General features: G+C 44.0%; 1 protein-coding gene across 11 annotated transcripts in view; it reads right to left on the reverse strand.

Moving 5' to 3' along the window:
* PARD3 (par-3 family cell polarity regulator) overlaps positions 1 to 20,150 on the reverse strand; it is a 600,009-nt gene that overhangs the window by 307,258 nt on the left and 272,601 nt on the right. For all 11 annotated transcript variants that reach the window (XM_040434287.1, XM_040434289.1, XM_040434286.1 and 8 more), the window contains 2 exons: positions 6,984 to 7,109; positions 1,684 to 2,060 (listed from right to left, as the gene is read on the reverse strand). In XM_040434287.1, the coding sequence (XP_040290221.1) occupies positions 1,684 to 2,060; positions 6,984 to 7,109 (503 nt within the window). The remainder of the gene's footprint in view (positions 1 to 1,683; positions 2,061 to 6,983; positions 7,110 to 20,150) is intronic.

A 20,150-nucleotide genomic window follows, 5' to 3' on the forward strand; every position in this document is an offset into this window, starting at 1 on the left:
CGTATCATTTTCACAATCTTCTGACACATTAAAGGTTTTGATCTTTGGGGGTATAGGTGCTGAGACTCCTGCAGATTACTAAAACAGGAGGACAGAAAAACTCACCTGAGCGCTGTGCCCCTTCATTTCTTTTTGACTCTTCTTGGTTCTCCGGGAAGAGTAACCTGAATGGTGCATGGTTTCATACAAATTCTATGGACTTTCTATAAGTCCATTCAAGACTTGCTCAGAGAGCAGAACCAAACAGAAATAAAGGGGCACAGCATTCAGTGGAGTGTTTCTGTCCCCTCATTTTAGCAATCAGTGGTGGTCTTAGCAGCCGCACCCCCACGATTAAAATTTCTGACATATCCCCTTGTCTTAGCGATTTGTAGAGGTCTCAGTAACCAGACACTCAACCAATAAAAAATTCTGACGTTTCAGAAGTTTGTAAAAGATAGGTAACCTTTAAAGCTGACCTGCACTATCTTCTCGAAGGTGCTTATAGGTTCATATTGGTATCCCCCGAAAGAACAGCTGAGAAGTTGGAATGGGCTACGATCAATTATATTCCATTAGTGTAGAAACAATATAATAAGCAATTAGTGACAAAGAAAAGAACTGATACATTATGATCCTTTCAGATTACATTAATATTGAAATCAGACATTGCCAGCACTTTACATTTGTAATGGAGCTGCTCTTTATTAAGGACAAGGTTTAAAGAGGTTGTCCAGTGTAAAAATATTGGCGACATCCTCTGGATAGGTCATCAGTATCAGATCTGTGGGGGTCAGATACCAGATAACCCCACCGACCAGCTGTTTTCAGCTGCCACGACACCAGGTAATGTGCAGTAGGACTGAAACGATTACTCAAATGAATCGAGTAACTCGACACATAAAAATCCTCAATGCAAATTTTTTTCATCGAGGATTTGTTTGTGCCATGTGACCACGGAGCGTGAGTGAAGCTTGCTATTACTCACGCTCCGTGGTCACCCGCTGGCCAGCACTGCACTGGATCCTGACGTACACACATAGTCAGGATGTAGTGCACGTAAGCGTGCACTATGAATGGACGATGTGTGACGTCAGGTCCCAGTGCAGCGCGTGAAGAAGAGAATGGAGTGTTGTCAGCGCCCCTTCAGGAAAGGTAAGTATTTTAGTTCACTGGCGCTGCGGCTGGTGGCACTGGGGGAGGAGCTGGTGGCATTGAAGGGGGAACTGCGGGCATTAGAGGGGGAACTGGTGGCACAGGGTGGGAGCTGATGGCACTGGGTGGGAGCTGATGACTTATTAGAAAACGTTCTTTTAATTTTTTCTTAGTAGAGTACTCGAGTAATCGTTGGATTAATTGGTAGAATACTTGATTACCAAAATAATCGATAGCTGCAGCCCTAATGGACAATATATGCAGTTGTAGGCAGACAGCTCCATACACTGTGTAGTGGCTGTGCAGGGGTACTGCAGCTTCAATGAGAGCTGAGTTTCAAGATGCCGATGCCAGAGACTACACAGTGCACAGAGTATCCTGCTTCTGCTCCATATACTGCAAGTCTCTGGAAGCGCCCACACAGGTGCCAGACCTCCACCGATCTGTTACTAATGACCTGTTCTGAAGTCTAGAGAACCCTTTTAATGCAACAACACAAAAATATAATAAACCAAAAGTTCAGTTTAGCCAACAATCTGTATATCTTACCTTTTTTCAGCTGTATGTATAGCTTTTTTCCTTTTTTGGTACCATAAGCGCTGGTTGGAGAGCTGACACCTCGCTGCGGTGATGGCGTTAGGCCGGTTGGTGGTTTTCCTGCTGTACTGATACTATGAGGTAGATGTGGGTAAGAGTCCAAAGGCTCTGTCTGGTTTGCTTGACGGGGTATTCTCTGTAGTGTCTGCTCGGGACCAGGGCTGTGGAAATTCCTATTCTCAATGTATGGATCGGGCACATGTTGGGTGGAATAGTAGCTGTTGTTCTCGCTTTGGGATAGTTGTTCATATGGTTCTTTGTTAACTGCTGGCACCACATGAAACCAGATCATGGGAGAGCGCATGGCTTGACGGAACATATGCTGAGCTCTGGATAAAGGAGATAAGATTAGCAATCATAATTGGTAAACTAGAAATTGTTATGAACTTGATTATAGTTTTTAATTATGCAAAAATGGGCTGCCTTGTGCCACCATGGAGCGGGAAAACTATTTGGGGCGGGGGCTTAAAAAGACTTTACAACTGCTTGTTAGTGCATCAGTCCCAATTAATTATCATATGTAGGCTGTACAAAAACCGATACGGACATAAGGATACACATCGAAACGAGAAACCTGGCTCAGTGGTTAGCACTGGAAAATGCAGCGCTGGGGTCCTGGATTCAAATCTGACAAAGGACAACATCTGCATGGAGTCTGTATGTTCTCCCCATGGTTTCCTCCCACACTCTAAAGACATACTGATAGGGAACTTCGATTGTGAGCCCCACTGGGGACGAGTGATGATAATGTCTGTAAAGCGATAAAAGGGTGCCTTCACACGTGACAATTTTATGATGTTTTTGTATGCCTTTTTTTTTTTTTTTAAACAAAAACTAAGGTGTGGATTTAAAGAAAAAGAGTGAATTTGTATTTTTCATAAATGATTTCCCAAACATAAAATTCCACTCTTGACCACATCAAAAAGCTGCACCAAAGGGGCACCCCAAGGGTGCATTCACACAACCGTATAAATGGATCCACATCAATTCCGCAATTTTGCGGAACGGGTGCGGACCCATTCATTTCAATGGGGCCGCAAAAAATGCAGACATCACACCGTGTGCTGTCCGCATCCGTTGTTCCGTTCCGCGGCCCAGCAAAAAATATGGAGTATGTCCTATTCTTGTAGGCATTCTCTATTTAGCGCCGGCCATGTGCAGCAATTTGCGGACCGCAAAACACTTACGGTCGTGTGAATGCACCCTTAATGTGTTGCCTGTACTGGAGCAGAAGTTACCAGATGTTAGGCTTCTTTCGGGCCTGGTCAAGAGTTCCACAGATGTCTGCAGCAGCAAGAGCTCATAATTTTACAGAAAGGATGGGAACATCATTTCACATTCCCCACATATTCCCCAACACTGGAGACAGCCAGTCCCATTCATTTCACTTATGTAGTTGCCATCAATATGGATTCCGGCCTCAGGCCATTCATTAAAACTATTTCCACCACTCAAAACCCCTCACTATACCTAAACCCTACTTTACTATTGCACCAAAAAGTTAATAAAAAGAAAATCATAAAAAGTACGATAGATACTACATTTGAGAGTTAAGACAGAACTTCAAAAGTGGCACCACACATTGCCGATAGGCAGTTTTTTTGTTTTTTTGTTTTGTGAGCTAGTTTTTATCAATGTGTCCTGTGGAGGATACCTTAAACTTACTGAAGTATCTACTTTAAGTCCATGCTTAGACTTTTGCAGTCACTTCTCCTACTTTCTAGTCAGTCTGTATATCTTCTTAGTCTACTTTCACACTGGCATTTTGGCTTTCCGTTTTCCGGATCAATTTTGCTCTAATGCATTCAGAATGCCTCAGTTCAGTCACCATTTCGCTCTGGACGCGGACACCAAAACACTGCCTACAGCGTTTTTCTGTCCGTCCTGGGATGCGGAGCAAGACAGATCCGTCCTGACACACAATGTAAGTCAAAGCCGATGGATCCGTTTTCTCTGACACACTAGAAAATGGATCCGTCCCCCATTGACTTTCAATAGGGTTCATGACGGATCAATCTTGGCTATATAAGACATAATAGAACCGGATCGGTTCATGGCGGATGCATGCGGTTTTATTATTGTAACGGAAGCTTTTTCAGATCCATGACGGATCCGCAAAAGAAGGCTAGTGTGAAAGTAGCCTTAGTTGAAAGATCTAACATGCAACTGACAACCTATATATTGGAGAACTCCAAAAACTTCAGCAAGCCAGAGGCACTACAGCAACAGCCTGTAATTCCCAGGATCTGTAGATGAAATATTAACTAACATGTCAAATACATCAAAAGAAGCAGCAGGGTTTAGGAGGGAACCATTTCAGAAGAACTAGAACAAGAGGTCATGGCTTGAATCTGGAAAGTAAATCAACAAAAAGGCGTACTGATAGGACTGAGGTTGGATGAAAGTCATTATAGAAGTTAAAACTATATTAGCCAAGAGTTTGGAAAGACCTGAGAAACCTAAAAGACATGAGAAACCTAAAATATACTTGATGACCACCCATTGGAAAGCCCATCCTTACAGATTAAAATTCTTAAACCCAGACCACACACCCATGTGTAAGCCATCTCAGAATGACTGCTAAAATGAGTTAGTGATTAACCATTCATTCACTTTAAAGGCTATGAACACCTTTGGAGGCAATTTTTTGTTTATATTATTGCATTTTACTCATTTTTAGCTAAAAATCATAATTTCAACTGGCTTTTACTAAAAATATTGAGCCGTTCTGTCACAAAGAGTTAACTGTTTTTCTAGCTGTGTGACTGGTACTTTCACTTTGTGCCAGTCATCTGATAAAGTTTATCTATAAACTACTGAGAGGTCAAACACACTTATTTAAGCCACATTCTTATCAGTAAGATAAGAACTGAGCTATAGTGAGAGTGTTATAATGTTAGAGAGCAGATATAAGGAGCCGTCAGCTCCCCAACTGACAGAAAAGAGAGAGAATTCAGAGGCTTCTTCTACAGCATCTCAGCTCTGTACAGAAAAAAAAATATTCCATATTTTTAACAAAGACCAATTGAAAAAATGATTTGTAGCTCAAAACGAGTAGAATGCAATAATAAAAATAATTGTCCCCAAAGGTGTACATAGGCTTTAACGACATCAAGAATAAAGGGGTTATGTCATGATTACTGTAAAACACAGATATCATATAGTACATGACAATACCTTTCTAGCAGAGCTAGAACCAGCCATGTGCATCACATAGATCCAGAGACCTCCCCATTCAAGGCTCCAATTGCTCTGCTACATTTATTTATGCTGGCAGCTCAGAGGACGTATCCTGTCTGCTGCAGCAATCTACCCATCACAGCTCTGGGGACGGGGTGTCCTTTCTCAGAGGGTATCCTGTCTGCTCAATAAAGTGGCAATAGAAAGAATGGAACTGAGCATGTGCGTCCACCTCAGAAAGATGGACAGAAAAACTGAAAAAAGTAAACAGTAGGTGGCGCTATACAGATAGATTTTATTGAATAACTCAGGTGCACTGGCTATACTAAATTTTTAACTGCATGCAATTGTAGAACATTTTTCATGTGACTACTGCACAATGGACACAGCTGTGTAGTTTCCAGCACGGGTTGATCGGCAGGGATGCAGGGTGCTACACAGTGATGGCCTATCCTGAAGACAGGTCATTCGTTTTAAAGGGTTGGTCCACCTTGAACACCATGTCAAATGTTCCATGCTGGTGAATTTTTTTCACTTTCCTTTCTCTATGGTGGTCACAGTTTATGACATAGGGAAGCTTATGACGGCTGTAGGAGCTTCCCCTAGTGGTGGTTAAAGACCTGTGCATAGGACAAACGTACAGAGAAGCTGAACTCCTCACACTTTCCATAACCTATTGCTCTGACCCCGAGCAATCTGCCTGATTATTTAGAAAAACTCAATGGCTTAATGAAGTAATAAAAATAGTTTTCTGCTGCTACAGTACTCTATAAAAAGAACGGCTGGTATTAATTCACATCAGAGACGGCTCACGCCCTGAGCTCTATGTAGGCATTTGCTGTAATCTAATTGATAATAACCATGTGCAAATAAGATTTGTGGTTCCTAATAAAGGGATATTGATCTTAAGACGCAGAGCTACATTTATTAACCACAAGTGTTGACTCATCGCACAACTTGTGTCATTGTTTCCAAGTGCCAAAAGAAGAGAAAAAAAAAGGGAAAAAAGCACTAAAGCGCTTGAAGTATGCCATGTGCAGTATGAGTGATGTCCTGTGTGTCATCAGCAAGCATCACTTCTGTAAGCCAGCGGTTGTGTGTTATGCGGTCTTTAAAGACTCCCTGTACGGTCACACAATTTCTGTTTATTTTCATAAAGAATGGTGTAAATGGCAAATTTCTTTATCACTTCATTTAAAAAATCTGCCTGCATCCACCTTAAAAAGCAGCTGTAAAGTCATGGCCACTAGGGGCATCACTTCTTCCTAATCACTTCTGTCTGTTGTCAGGAAAGATCCGTCCTTCGTAACAGACATGGAAGACGCCTCACAGGAAATGGTCTTCAGCATGTGGGACCACACATGTTCTGACAGCAACAAGCTGTTTCCTTGGTTAAAGGGCATCTATCAGCAGATTTGTACCTATGACACTAGCTGACCTGTTACATGTGCACTTGGCAGCTGAAGACATCTATGTTGGTCCTATGTTCATATGTGCTCGCATTGCTGAGAAAAATGATGTTTTAATATATGCAAATGAGCCTCTAGGAGCAACGGGCGTTGCCGTTACACCTAGAGGCTCTGCTCTCTCTGCAACTACCGCATCCTCTCCACTTTGATTGACAGGACCAGGCAGTAAAAACATCATCACTGTCTAGTCCTGTCAATCAAAGTGGAGAGGGTGCGGCAGCTGCACAGAGAGCGGAGCCTCTAGGTGTAACGGTAAAGCCCCCGCTGCTCCTAGAGGCTCATTTGCATATCATAAAACATAATTTTTCTCAGCAATGCGGACACATATGAACATGGGACCAACACAGATGCCTTCAGCTGCCAAGTGCACATGTAACAGGTCAGCCGGTGTCATAGGTACAAATCTGCTGACAGATGGCAAAAAACGACCTAGAATAACTGACTGTCTAATTCGTGCCTGTTATAATCCATCATTTTCTGCACTGTCAGGGTGGAGGCGACTACTGCAGGATTACCACTTCATTGCTCAGGACTCTATGGAGAATATGGACTATGAGTCGATGTCCTTTTTTTTTTTTTGCTAGTTTCACAAGAAGCACTTACTGTTCAAATCTTCGGTTGCGGAGGTCACCATTGTTAATTCTGACGATACAATCATTTTCGTGGAACAGATTCTCCCGTTCAGCTTTACCTCCTTTCTCCAGTCTCTTTACTAATAATCCAAGGGTTCTGCAACATTAAGATTGCAAATGATCACACACACATATTCGCTGGAAGTTAACGACTTGTGTCAACAGCAATATTCACACAATACATGAGCAGAGCACAATGACATACCACCATGGGTGACCAAACTAAGTCAACTCAAATAGTAGAACATAAAAAATCTAAAGTAGTTCACATACATGGTATACTTCTTGAAATAACTGAAAAATTAATTCATAAAACATAATACTAGTAACAAAGAGCAGTAGCAGGAATACGCCACCCCTCCATCAGTAAGGCTACTTTCACACTGGCGTTTTGGTTTCCGTTAGTGAGATCCGTTCAGGGCTCTCACACGCGGTCCAAAACGGATCAGTTTTGCCCTAATGCATTCTAAATGGAAAAGGATCCGCTCAGAATGCCTCAGTTTGCCTCCGTTCCGTCTCCATTTTGCGTTTGAGGCGAATAGCAAAACGCTGCTTGCAGCGCTTTAGTATCCGTCTGACGAAACTGAGCCATACGGATCCGTCCTGACACACAATGTAAGTCAATGGGGACGGATCCGTTTTCGATGACACAATCTGGCACAATAGAAAACGGATCTGTCCTCCATTGACTTTCAACGTCTTGGTTATGTTAAAGAAAATACAAACTGATCCATTCTGAACAGATGCAGACGGTCGTATTATCTGAACGGATCCGTCTGTGCAGATCCATGACGGAGTGTTGTGAGTGAAAAGGTAGCCTTACATCGAGAGTATGGCCACACGTGGTGAAAAAGCTGTGGATTTTCTGCAAGGGACTTCCATGTGGAAAATCCACATAACTGTACAGTAGCAGTTCATCCACAATCTGCAACAAATCCGCACAAAAACTTCACATTTTTAAATCCACAGCATGTCAATTTAGGCTCGGGCTACCCGGCGACTCTGGTCACGGCCACGATGGAATAATGGGATCACAGTGCAGACCTAGCATTAGGCTGCAGATTTCCTTGCAACAAAGAATTCAATTTGCTACATTTGCAACTCGTTTGCCATGGATGTGTTGTGGATTTTCCTTTAGGCCGACGGGGGCTTACCCAAAAAGTAGCTTTATGTGGCCCAATTTTTTTAAACAACCAGTGACTAATTCGAAAAATTGAGCAACAGGAACCATGCCCAGCCGTCACTTTCGTAAAAGCCGTACACTAGACAATGACTATGATACGTGTCACCACCAGCTTTATCCACCATGCTGAAAATGTTTATGGCGCGGCGACTGATAAAGATCAATGATAAATCACAGTGTTCTCAATTACCGCACTGCAGTTCTTGTCCACACTCCGCTACTACTCCCGTCTTCCAGTCATCACTAGTCAAGAATATGTAATACTCTAAGGCCTCTTTTTTTTCCCGTTTACGTTCTGTTTTTTGCGTTCTGTATACGAAACCATTCACTTCAATGGATCCGCAAAAAGACACGGAAGGTACTCTGTATGCCTTACGTTTCCGTATTTCCGTTCAAATATAGAACATTGTCCTATTATAGTCTGCATAAAAGACAAGGATAGTACTGTTCTATCAGGGGCCAACTGTTCCGCAAAAAACTGAATGCACACAGACGTCATCCGTATTTTTTGCGGATGCGTTTTTTTGCGGACAGCAAAATACTGAAAAAGCCATATGGTTGTGTGCAAGAGGCCTAAAACGGAGTCATCAAATACAGTTGCAAACTCTTTAAAGGGAATCTGTCTCCCCGATTTTGGACTACTACCTACAGTAACACATGCACAGTACTGTAGATAAGTCCAGATCACTATGTTTTACTTTTCTACATCCCCTGGTTCCCCAGCGGTCAGCACTCAAATCTAGGCACTGACTGTGGGGGAACAGGGGGCAGTGGAAAAATTTAAAAAAATAGTGTTCTGGACTCAATATCTGCAGTACTGCTTATATATTACCGTAGATGACGGATGCCCAACTTACGGCCCTCTAGCTGTTGTAAAACTACAACTTACAGCATCCCTGGACAGCCTAGAGCTATTAGGGCATGCTGGGAGTTGTGCCTGCAGGGCCGCAGGTTGAGCATACCTGCTATATATAATAGTCCAAAACTGGGGTGACAGAATCCCTTTAAAGGGAATGTCCCCTTTTTTATGTTGCCCCATCTTAGGGTAGTATAAACTGGTGACAGAGACCTTGAGTAAAAAGGCTGCATCATTTTCTAGAATTAACCCATTTTGCAAAAATCAATAATGATCAGCTTTTCATATTGAGATTGGGATAGGTCATCAATTTGAGAACGGCAATGATCCGACTCCCAGAAAGCCAACTGATCAGCTGGATGAGGAACCATGGCGCTCAACAGAGCTCAAGGGAGGGCCGTCCGTTTGCTAGCAGCTGTGCTTGGTACTGCAGCTCAACCACATTCATTTGAATGGGACTGAGCTGCACCTAAGCCATGTGACCAATGAATGGTATTGCGGCAAACCCGTGCGAGTAGGTACGCAATTGCAGACAGTTTTGATTGCGATTGCGTTCCGATGTTCAGTTTTTATCGCGCGGGTGCAATGCGTTTTGCACGCGCGTGATAAAAAACTGAATGTGGTACCCAGACCCGAACTTCTTCACAGAAGTTCAGGTTTGGGTTCAAGGTTGTGTAGATTGTATTATTTTCCCTTATAACATGGTTATAAGGGAAAATAATAGCATTCTGAATACAGAATGCATAGTAAAATAGGGCTGGAGGGGTTAAAAAAAAAAAAAATAATAAATTGAACTCCCCTTAATCCACTTGTTCGCGCAGCCGGCATCTCTTCTGTCTTTTGTGAGGAATAGGACCTTTGATGACGTCACTACGCTCATCACATGGTCCGTCACATGATTCATCACCATGGTCCCGATCGTCACCTAGCAACCAAGCGTGAAAATCGCGAGCATCCACAACCAACCATTCGTTTCTATGGGGCCTGCATTACGTGAAAAACGCACAAAGAGGAGCATGCTGCGATTTTCACGCAACGCACAAGTGATGCGTGAAAATCACCGCTCATGTGCACAGCCCCATAGAAATGAATGGGTCCGGATTCAGAGCGGGTGCAATGCGTTCACCTCACGCATTGCACCCACGCAGAAATCTCCCCCGTGTGAAAGGGGCCTAAGGCTCCATTCACACGTCCGCAACGTGTTTTGCGGATCCGCAAAACACGGAAAGCGTCAATGTGCGTTCCGCATTTTGCGGACCGCACATTGCCGGCACTAATAGAATATGCCTGTTCTTGTCCGCAATTGCAGACAAGAATAGGACATGTTATATTTTTTTGCTGAACGGAAGGGCGGATCCGCAATTCCATGTCCGGGCAGCACATCGTGCTGCCCCATAGGAATGAATGGGTCCGCAATTCCGTTCCGCAAAATGCGGAATGAAATTGCGGACGTGTGAATAGAGCCTAAGTGCTCATGGAAAACCCCTTTAACATACTAGTATGGGTGCACTTAAACTCTGTTTGCAGTGTACTACAGCTGCTACTGAACGCTATGTTTTTTTGGAGTTTCTTTAGATTGGATGCCTCTATTTAGTCAACTATGCTATTCTATACAGATAGGTATACCAACCTACGGCATATTATCCTGAAGGAGGCCAAAAGGACCTGGGTAACTGGGGGCCTGTGGATCTTTATGAAACCGTCCCAGCGCATACACAGTGTGAATGCGCCCTACCAACACGATTATCTTGGAGCATACACATGGTAGGGGCACAAGTTAACAATACCTTGCATTCCCATTGAAATCAAATGAAAGAGGAATAAATAATCTGTACATTTGAAAGTTAAAGTTTTCTGGTAGCACACAGTGTGAACGTGATCAATTTGATAGCAAAAGAAGGGAGCTATCTGAGATCCAGGGTCTTTTTGAGTGCATGGAAGAAATTATAATCTGATATTGCTAATTAAAGCAACATGGGGCACTTGTGATAGTTATCAGAGAAGAACGCTACGGAAAAAGGATTGTTATAATATGCTCAGCAGGGCTAATAAAATTCTTCCTGTAATATCCAGCAGCAGCAGTTCACGTGCAATGATCATTCCATCTCCAGGCAACTACGGTGATAAATACACAGAGGCGCACTTACCCCTGTTGTAATTTCCTCTTTGAATCCGACTAACTGGAATACTCAATGATGAGCGTTTAAATGGCATTTGTGTTGCAGAACTTATAAAGAACTTACAATGTTAGCTTTTAGCACTCTGTTCGTAAATATTTTACACTACGGTGTGACGGCCACGGCTGGACACAGGCTATGTCCTATGTGCTGCCCGTCCCTCATATAAAAATAATTCCCAGACTGAGCCTACTGTGTGAAGTTACTTTATTACTCTACTCTATACCTGTGTTGAAAAAATCAGCACGGCTGTCACTAGGGTCCTGCCCGGTAAATCTGCCTGTATATTTTTTTTATCCGTGTGGTATCTGCATTTTTTGCAAATTGCACACTGATCCATTCATTACTATGGGGTCATGAAGACATCTGTATTTTCTGGTGATCCATTCTGCACGTTATAGAAAATGTCCTATTCTTGTCCACAATGCAAGCAGTTCTATTGATGGTAGCGAAAAAAATTATGGAATGCACACGGAAGGAATCAGTATTTTGCAGAACTGTTCTTTGTAGACTGAAACACAGAGTTGTGTGCATGAGGGCTCACACAGAGGTACATAATTCGCTCCATTGCCAGATGCTTCAGTAAAGAATATTTGCTGTTTATTTTAAGACATGCCAACAAATATTGTACCAAATTAGCAAATTAAGTTAAAAAATGGGGGATAAAACATGGATCGAATAGAAAAAAAATAAAGAACACTATGTGAATAGTCATTTTATTAGCTAGTCCACGTTGCGTCTAATAAATGACATATGTCTGGCATCTTAACAGCATCACACAGACTAACTTTAGAAACCCATAAATGGAGTTTAATGGTATCAAAGTAATAAAAATCTATTGAAAGCACATGAGAGAATGTTACAGCAAGTGAGTGTGTGCGCTTGTGTGAGTGTTCATATAAGTGAGAGAGCAAGAACAAAGCAATAGAAAAAAAACTGGGAGGGAGAGAGCGGGAGGGAGAGAGCGGGAGGGAGAGAGCGGGAGGGAGAGAGCGGGAGGGAGAGAGCGGGAGGGAGAGAGCGGAAGGGAGAGAGAGGGAGAGAGCGGGAGGGAGAGAGAGGGAGAGAGCGGGAGGGAGAGAGAGGGAGAGAGCGGGAGGGAGAGAGAGGGAGAGAGAGCGGAAGGGAGAGAGAGGGAGAGAGCGGAAGGGAGAGAGAGGGAGAGAGCGGGAGGGAGAGAGCGGGAGGGAGAGAGCGGGAGGGAGAGAGCGGGAGGGAGAGAGCGGGAGGGAGAGAGCGGGAGGGAGAGAGCGGGAGGGAGAGAGCGGGAGGGAGAGAGCGGGAGGGAGAGAGCGGGAGGGAGAGAGCGGGAGGGAGAGAGCGGGAGGGAGAGAGCGGGAGGGAGAGAGCGGGAGGGAGAGAGCGGGAGGGAGAGAGCGGGAGGGAGAGAGCGGGAGGGAGAGAGCGGGAGGGAGAGAGCGGGAGGGAGAGAGCGGGAGGGAGAGAGCGGGAGGGAGAGAGCGGGAGGGAGAGAGCGGGAGGGAGAGAGCGGGAGGGAGAGAGCGGGAGGGAGAGAGCGGGAGGGAGAGAGCGGGAGGGAGAGAGCGGGAGGGAGAGAGCGGGAGGGAGAGAGCGGGAGGGAGAGAGCGGGAGGGAGCGGAAGGGAGAGAGAGGGAGAGAGCGGAAGGGAGAGAGAGGGAGAGAGCGGAAGGGAGAGAGAGGGGGAGAGCGGAAGGGAGAGAGAGGGGGAGAGCGGAAGGGAGAGAGAGGGAGAGAGCGGAAGGGAGAGAGAGGGAGAGAGCGGAAGGGAGAGAGAGGGAGAGAGCGGAAGGGAGAGGGAGAGAGCGGAAGGGAGAGGGAGAGAGCGGAAGGGAGAGAGCGGAAGGGAGAGGGATAGGGCGGAAGGGAGAGGGAGGGAAAGGGAGAGAGAGAGGGTGGGGAAGGGAGAGGGTCGGAGAGCGAGAGAGGGCGAGAAAGAAAAGAAAGAGAATAAGAAAGTGAGAGAGAGTAAGTGTGTTTCGTGCAGGAAACATGCTTTATGACGGCCGCATTTCTCAGACCAAACACTGCTTCTCTGACTCAAACTCACAGTTCCTGCCTGGCCACAGGTCTACTGTACTGTGCTCACAGTATTATGCGAGTACAGCAGAACCGTGGTCAGGCAGGATCTCACAGCACCATCTTTCTCATGCTGTGAGTTTGAGTCAGAGGAGCAGTGTTTGGACAGGGAAATGCGGCTGTGACCGAACTGAACATTCTCGTGTGAAATCAGCCTAAGGGTCCATTCACACATCCGCAAATGGGTCCAATGGGTCTATTTCTCTTAGGGTCCATTCACACGTCCGTGGTGTATTATGGATCCGCAATACACCTGGCCGGCACCCCCCATAGAACTGCCTATTCTTGTCTGCAATTGCTATTTTTTACGGGGCCGTGCTCCGGAAATGCAGATGCAGAGAGCACATAGTGTGCTCTTCACATCCCGTTCTGCCCTATTAAGAATCAATGGGTCCGCGGCTCCCCAAAAAAATAAAACATGTCCTATTCTTGTCCGCAATTGCGGACAAGAATAGGCAGTTCTATGGGGGGTGCCGGCCAGGTGTATTGCGGTTCCGCAATACACTACGGACATGTGAATGGACCCTAAGAGAAATAGAAAAAATAAAAATAGAACGGCAGCTTAAGAAAGAGAAAAAGGAAAAATGCAAGAGTAAGTCTACTTTCAAAGTATAATAACGAACGCCAGCTTCTGCTCGGACCTCCGGGGCATGGATGGTGCAGGACTGCACTCCCACAGCGATAAATGTAAGCGATTTCCAGCCACCGGTATTGGTAAAATCCATTCCATTATTTTTTTCTCCATTAAAAGCAGTTACAAAAGATAAATACAAAACAGGCCTCATATCTCTCTAGAGATGTGAGGCCTGTTTTGTATTTATCTTTTGTAACTGCTTTTAATGGAGAAAAAATAAATTTGAATGGATTTTACCAATACCGGTGGCTGGAAATCGCTTACATTTAAGTCTACTTTCACACTGGCGTTTTGGCTTTCCGTTTGTGAGATCCGTCCAGGGCTCTCACAAGCGGTCCAAAACGGATCAGTTTGCATTCTAATGCATTCTGAATGGAAAAGGATCCGCTCAGAATGCATCCGTTCAGTCTCCATTCCGCTCTGGAGGCTGCTTGCAGCCTTTTGGTGTCCGTCTGATGAAACTGAGCCAAATGGATCCGTCCTGGCGCACAATGTATATCAATGGGGACGGATCAGTTTTCACTGACACAATCTGGCACAAAAGAAAATGGATCCGTCTCCTATTGACTTTCAATGGTGTTCAAGACGGATCCGTCTTGGCTATGTTAAATATAATACAAGCGGATCCGTTCTGAACGGATGCAGACGGTCGGATTATCTGAACGGTTCTGTCCATGACGGATCCGCACAAAACGAGAGTGTGAAAGTAGCCCAAGACAGTGAGATATAGGAGAGTATTATCTTAGATGGCAGTTTCTGTTATGCTTTATCCATGATTTTGAAAATCATGGCAGAAAAAAAAAGGTGGAAAAAAAACACTGCAAAACCAACTCATGTAAAGAGAGTAAATACACTTTTTCATGGGTCAAACAAAACACAGTCGAGCTAGGTTTAAAAAAAACAAACAAAATATGAACAATATTTTGACCTTAAAGTAAAAGGACCATAAAAACCATAAAATTTGATATATAAAGAGAGCAGTATTTTCTAAATGACTACCATTAAAATGGACACATATTACTAAAGATATAAGAAAGAAACTTTAGGCATGTGATATTTAAGATATTAAAAGTAGCCCGAATACCTCTACTCTGGCTTTTGCATATAAAGACTACAAATATTGCCAGGCTGACTGCCCGTGCACTAGTCAGTCGGGTTTACTTTATTTCAAGCTGGGCTCGGATTATCTCGCACAGGTGTCTTCAGTTATGTTCTGATAGATGCTGCGATGCACAATCAATACCAGAGCGCGGACTAAAGCCAGGAACAGAGCGAAAATGAACATTAATATCGGACTTGGAATACGGCCCTTTCTGTGATTTCATACCAGATGTAATCAAAATAAATCCTTAGAGTGAAGTGCAGAAACGAGGTGCAGACAGGGCGTTTACCAGCAAGTGGTGCCCTGACCACAGGAATGTGCTACTAACGTCCATAAATACAAATAGAGAAGTAATAGATTATAGGATCTGCTTCCAATGTGTGCCGCAAAGACTCTGGCTTCACACCACATGAAGGGTTGATCGCCTTTCCTAAGTCTTAGTAAGTAGAGCAAATCCACACAGGCAGGAGAGCTTTCTCGTGTAAGCCTTTGGAAATCACAAAGAGAACAAAAATCAATCAAAAGTTAATAGAATGAGCATAAAAGAGATGAAACCACAGGGGGCCCATGGGCAATAGAGGGGAAAAAAAGAATAAAGAAAAGTTTCCAAATTCTGACAAGCAGAACATAAACCTGACAGCTAAAGTCATCTGGTACTTGACTGACATCTAAATGATCTTATTACCTTATTTCATAGCACGTTACCACTGGAAGGCTGTACACGAGGTAGTCTGTACTGTAGAACTACTTCTCCAAGTTATTTCTTAGTAGCAAAATACAAACACTGAATTTGTAGTGAGGTCTCCATAACAATAAGCCTCATATCAGGATTGTTATAGTGTATAATATATACTATGTATATAGTAAATTATAAGGCCTAACGTTAAAATAAACTAGCGAAATCACGTCTTCCTAGGTTTCTGAACTAGGGACTTCAATGTAAAGGACAAGGTGTTTCTAGAACAGAGAACTTGGGAACTCCCCGCACCGGCTTGAGTGCATACCGAAAGTCCATGGAGTCCCTGTATAAGTGAGAGACAGCACAGAGTCCGAGTACTTTTTATAGTCTTTTGCCCTATAGGACTCCTTAAAGGAAATGTGACAGTATTTTCTTTTAATTACTGATTAAAAGTATCTCTTCATTTTCTTTTTTTCCTTTCTTTTTACCTTTATTAACTTTCATTTTCTGATTGTTTCTTTTATTTTTATTTTTTATTCATTATATGGGGGCAGCCATCTTCTATAAAGAAGTGAGCAGATTCTTGCACATATGTATTGCTTCTGTGTTCGGACAAGTTATTCTACAGTCCCTGACAAAAGTCTTGTCGCTTCTCTATTTTGTAGAAACTCCTTCTATTAACCTGACCTTTTAATTAATCAATTGGTGTTAGAAATAGCTCATATGAAAAGCTAAAGCCCTGCCAAATGATGTTTAATGCACGGAAATAAATTAGTTTCACTGAAAAAAGATTTATCATTTAATCAAGACAGAAAGGTCAAATTTTGGCAAGACAAAAGTTTTGTCGCCTATACAGAAATTGAACAACTTTACTGCAAATCCAAAAATATGTCAGCAAATTAAGTAGTGGTGCTGCGAGATCCAAATTTTATATCTTGTATGACTTCCATGAGCTTGAAGGACAGCATCCATGCGGTTTGGCAAGGATTCATACAATTTATTGATGACGTCATCAGGAATAGCAAAGAAAACAGTCTTGCATGCCTCCCAGAGTTCATCAATATTCTTTGGTTTCGTCTTCCATGCTTCCTCTTTCATCCTACACCACATATGCTCAATGATGTTCATGTCTGGTGACTGGGCTGGCCAATCCTGGAGCATCTTGATCTTCTTTGCCTTAAGGAACTTTGATGTGGAGATGGAAGTATGCGATGGAGCACCATCCTGCTGCAGAGTTTGGCCTTTTTTATGGTTGGGAATATAAGAGGTAGCTAAGATTTCTTGGTATTTTAGACTATTGATGTTGCCTTCCTCCCTGCAGATCCCTTGCACACACCCCATAATGGATGTAACCCCAGACCATGATTATGACTCCACCAAACTTCACTGTTTTCTGGGTAAATCTCGGCTCCATGTGGGTTCCAGTAGGTCTCCTGTATTATTTGAGGCGACTGTGGTGTAAGTCAACAGAAGATTCATCTGAAAAATCCACCTTCTGCCACTTTTCCAGCGTCCATCTTTTTAGCAGACTGTGGCCCTTGGCAAATGCCACACGTTTTTTCAATTGTCTTTTGTTTAGTGCTGGCTTATGGGCACTGGTTCGACCATGGAGGCCATTTCGAGACAGAATCCGACAAACTGTTCTGGTTGACACAGGGACTTCAGGTGACCAGGTCTCGTGGAGCTCTGCTGCAGTGGAAAATGGGCTGGCCTTGGATTTTCGAGCCAACAAACGGTCCTCTCGAGCAGTTGTCTTGCGGGGTCGGCCTGACCTGCCCTTGTCCAAAACGTCTCCAGTATCTTCAAATCTTTTTTTTATCCTCTGAACTTGACGCTGAGACACATTGAAGGTGTCTGCCACATCAGCAGTGGATCTGGTCTTCAGCCTCTTGATAATCAACACTTTAGTCTCCGGGTGAATCTTAGGCATGTTTGCAGAGGTCTAGTTGCAGTTGATGTGAAGGTCTAGTGTACTGGGGTTCTTTTTATACACACCTGAGCCCTAATTGATCCATTATTAGTCACAGGTGAAGCTCCTATGACAAGGCGACAACACTTATGTCTTGGCAAAAATTGACTCAATGGGCTTTAACAAGCTGTGAATATTAGAATACTTTTTGTCAGTTTCGTTTTGCACTGAAACATTATTACAAAAGCTGTTGGGATTAAAATGACCCATTTCTTGTAACAAAATCTTGATTAGAAATATATTTTAGCGGCACTTCAGTTCAATTTGTACACAAGCGACAAGACTTTCAGGGACTGTACATATCCTCTAGGAAAACGGAGAACGAAAAAGAAAAGAAAAAAAAACACACACAAGGACAAAACAGCTATTGTCATGTCACTGATCACAGGCACAGACACGTGAATAAGACCTTAGGATCTATTCACACGTCCGTGGTGTATTGCGGATCCGCAATACACCTTGCCGGCACCCCCATAGAACTGCCTATTCTGTCCGCAATTGCGGACAAGAATAGGACATGTTCTATTTTTTTCCGGAGCCGCGGACCAGAAGATCGGGGGCGCGCTCTGGAAATGCGGATGCGGAGAGCACATAGTGTGCTCTCCTCATCCATTCCTGCCCCATTGAGAATGAATGGGTCCGCACCCGTTCACGATATTGCGGAACGGATGCAAACCCATTTGCAGACATGTGAATGGACCCTAACTATGTTTTTTTCACACATAGGGGTAAATTCTTACCTTTCAGACAATGCTGGGAGTTGTTGTTGAATAAAATCTGGAGAGCTACCACTATTGTATATTAGAGGGGTTTTCCAAAACTTTTTTTTACTGATGACCTATCCTCTAACCTATCCTTGGCCATCAGCTGGTTGACAAGATAGTGGTGCTCTAGCACCACTGCCTTTTCTAGCTAGGCCATGTGATGTCACATCAGTCACAAGGCCTAGGTGCAGTTCAACCCCATTGAAGTGAATGGAGCTGAGCTGCAATATCAAACACAGCCACTATACAATGTACGGCACTGTGTTTGGTAAGAAGAGAGAAGGCTGTGGCGCTGCGGCGAGTGCCGCTGCCTTCTCAAAGAGCTGATGGGTAAGGGTCCCTGGTGTCAGACCCCCACCGATCAGATACTGATGACCTATCCTGAGTAAAACTCTTGGAAAACCCCTTTAACACAACTAGGTTTTATTACAAATTTTCAACAGTTTGTAGCCTGTAAGTATACTCAAACATTGCAGGCTGCTTAGTTCCATTCCATGTGAAATCCATCAGACAAATTCTGACGGCTCAGTCTATAGCTCCTCTGTCTGATATCCTGAACGCTCATAAAGCTGACATCCCCCTCCAATTTAAGTTTATTTTATTTGGTTCTAAATAGGGATCGACCGATATAGATTTTTTAGGGCCGATACCGATAATTTGTGAACTTTCAGGCCGATAGCCGATAATTTATACCGATATTCTGGGAATTTTCATTTTTGAGAAAAAAAAAATTTCCTACACAAATCTGCTGAAAATTAATATGTTTATTGTTAACGTGTATTTTTATTTTGTAAATCTTTTTCATTTATTACTTAATATTTTTGTGTGTTTGTTTTTTTTTTTTTTACTAACTTTTAGCCCCCTTAGGGACTAGAACCCTTGTCCCATTCACCCTGATAGATCTCTATCAGGGTGAATAGGATCTCACACTCTCCCTGCTGCTCTGTGCTCAGTGCACACGGCAGCAGGGAGCTGAACATGGCAGCCAGGGCTTCAATAGCGTCCTGGCTGCCATGGTAACCGATCGGAGCCCCAGGATTACACAGCTGGGGCTCCGATCGGAGGAGCAGGGGAGAAGGGATCCTGTGGCCACTGCCACCAATGATTAATACTGGGTAGGGGGGCGCACTGCACCACCAATGATTAATACTGGGGGGCTTGGGGGGGGGCGCACTGCGCCACCAATGAAGTTAAGTCTCTCAATCATTCATATACAGGAGGCGGGAGCTGGCTGCAGAATCACATAGCCAGCTCCCGACCTCTATGAGCGGTAGCTGTGATCCGTGGCACCTAAGGGGTTAACTACCGCAGATCGCAGCTACTTGTCATAGAGGTCGGGAGCCGGCTAGGTGATTCTGCAGCCAGCTCCCGCCTCCTGTATATGAATGATTGAGAGACTTATCTTCATTGGTGGCGCAGCGGCCACAGCCCCGCCCCTCCTCTTGTACTTCTTCCTCTTACTGGCTGCAGCGGCAGCAGCATCACAGGGGGAGGAGACACTGCTTCCTTCTCCCCTGTGCTGCTGAGGGAACACGGAGAGCGCTGAGAAAAGCGCGTTCTGTGTTCCCAATAAGTTATCGGTATATCGGCAAAATAGATGCCGATACCGATAACGTTCAAAATCCTGAATATCGGCCGATAATCGGTCGATCCCTAGTTCTAAAGATGACCATTCAGTGTTTAGGAGAGCACAAAGAGAGACTACAGCCAGTCGTC

Source organism: Bufo bufo, chromosome 5 (assembly GCF_905171765.1).
Source record: "Bufo bufo chromosome 5, aBufBuf1.1, whole genome shotgun sequence".
NCBI classification, from domain to species: domain Eukaryota; kingdom Metazoa; phylum Chordata; class Amphibia; order Anura; family Bufonidae; genus Bufo; species Bufo bufo.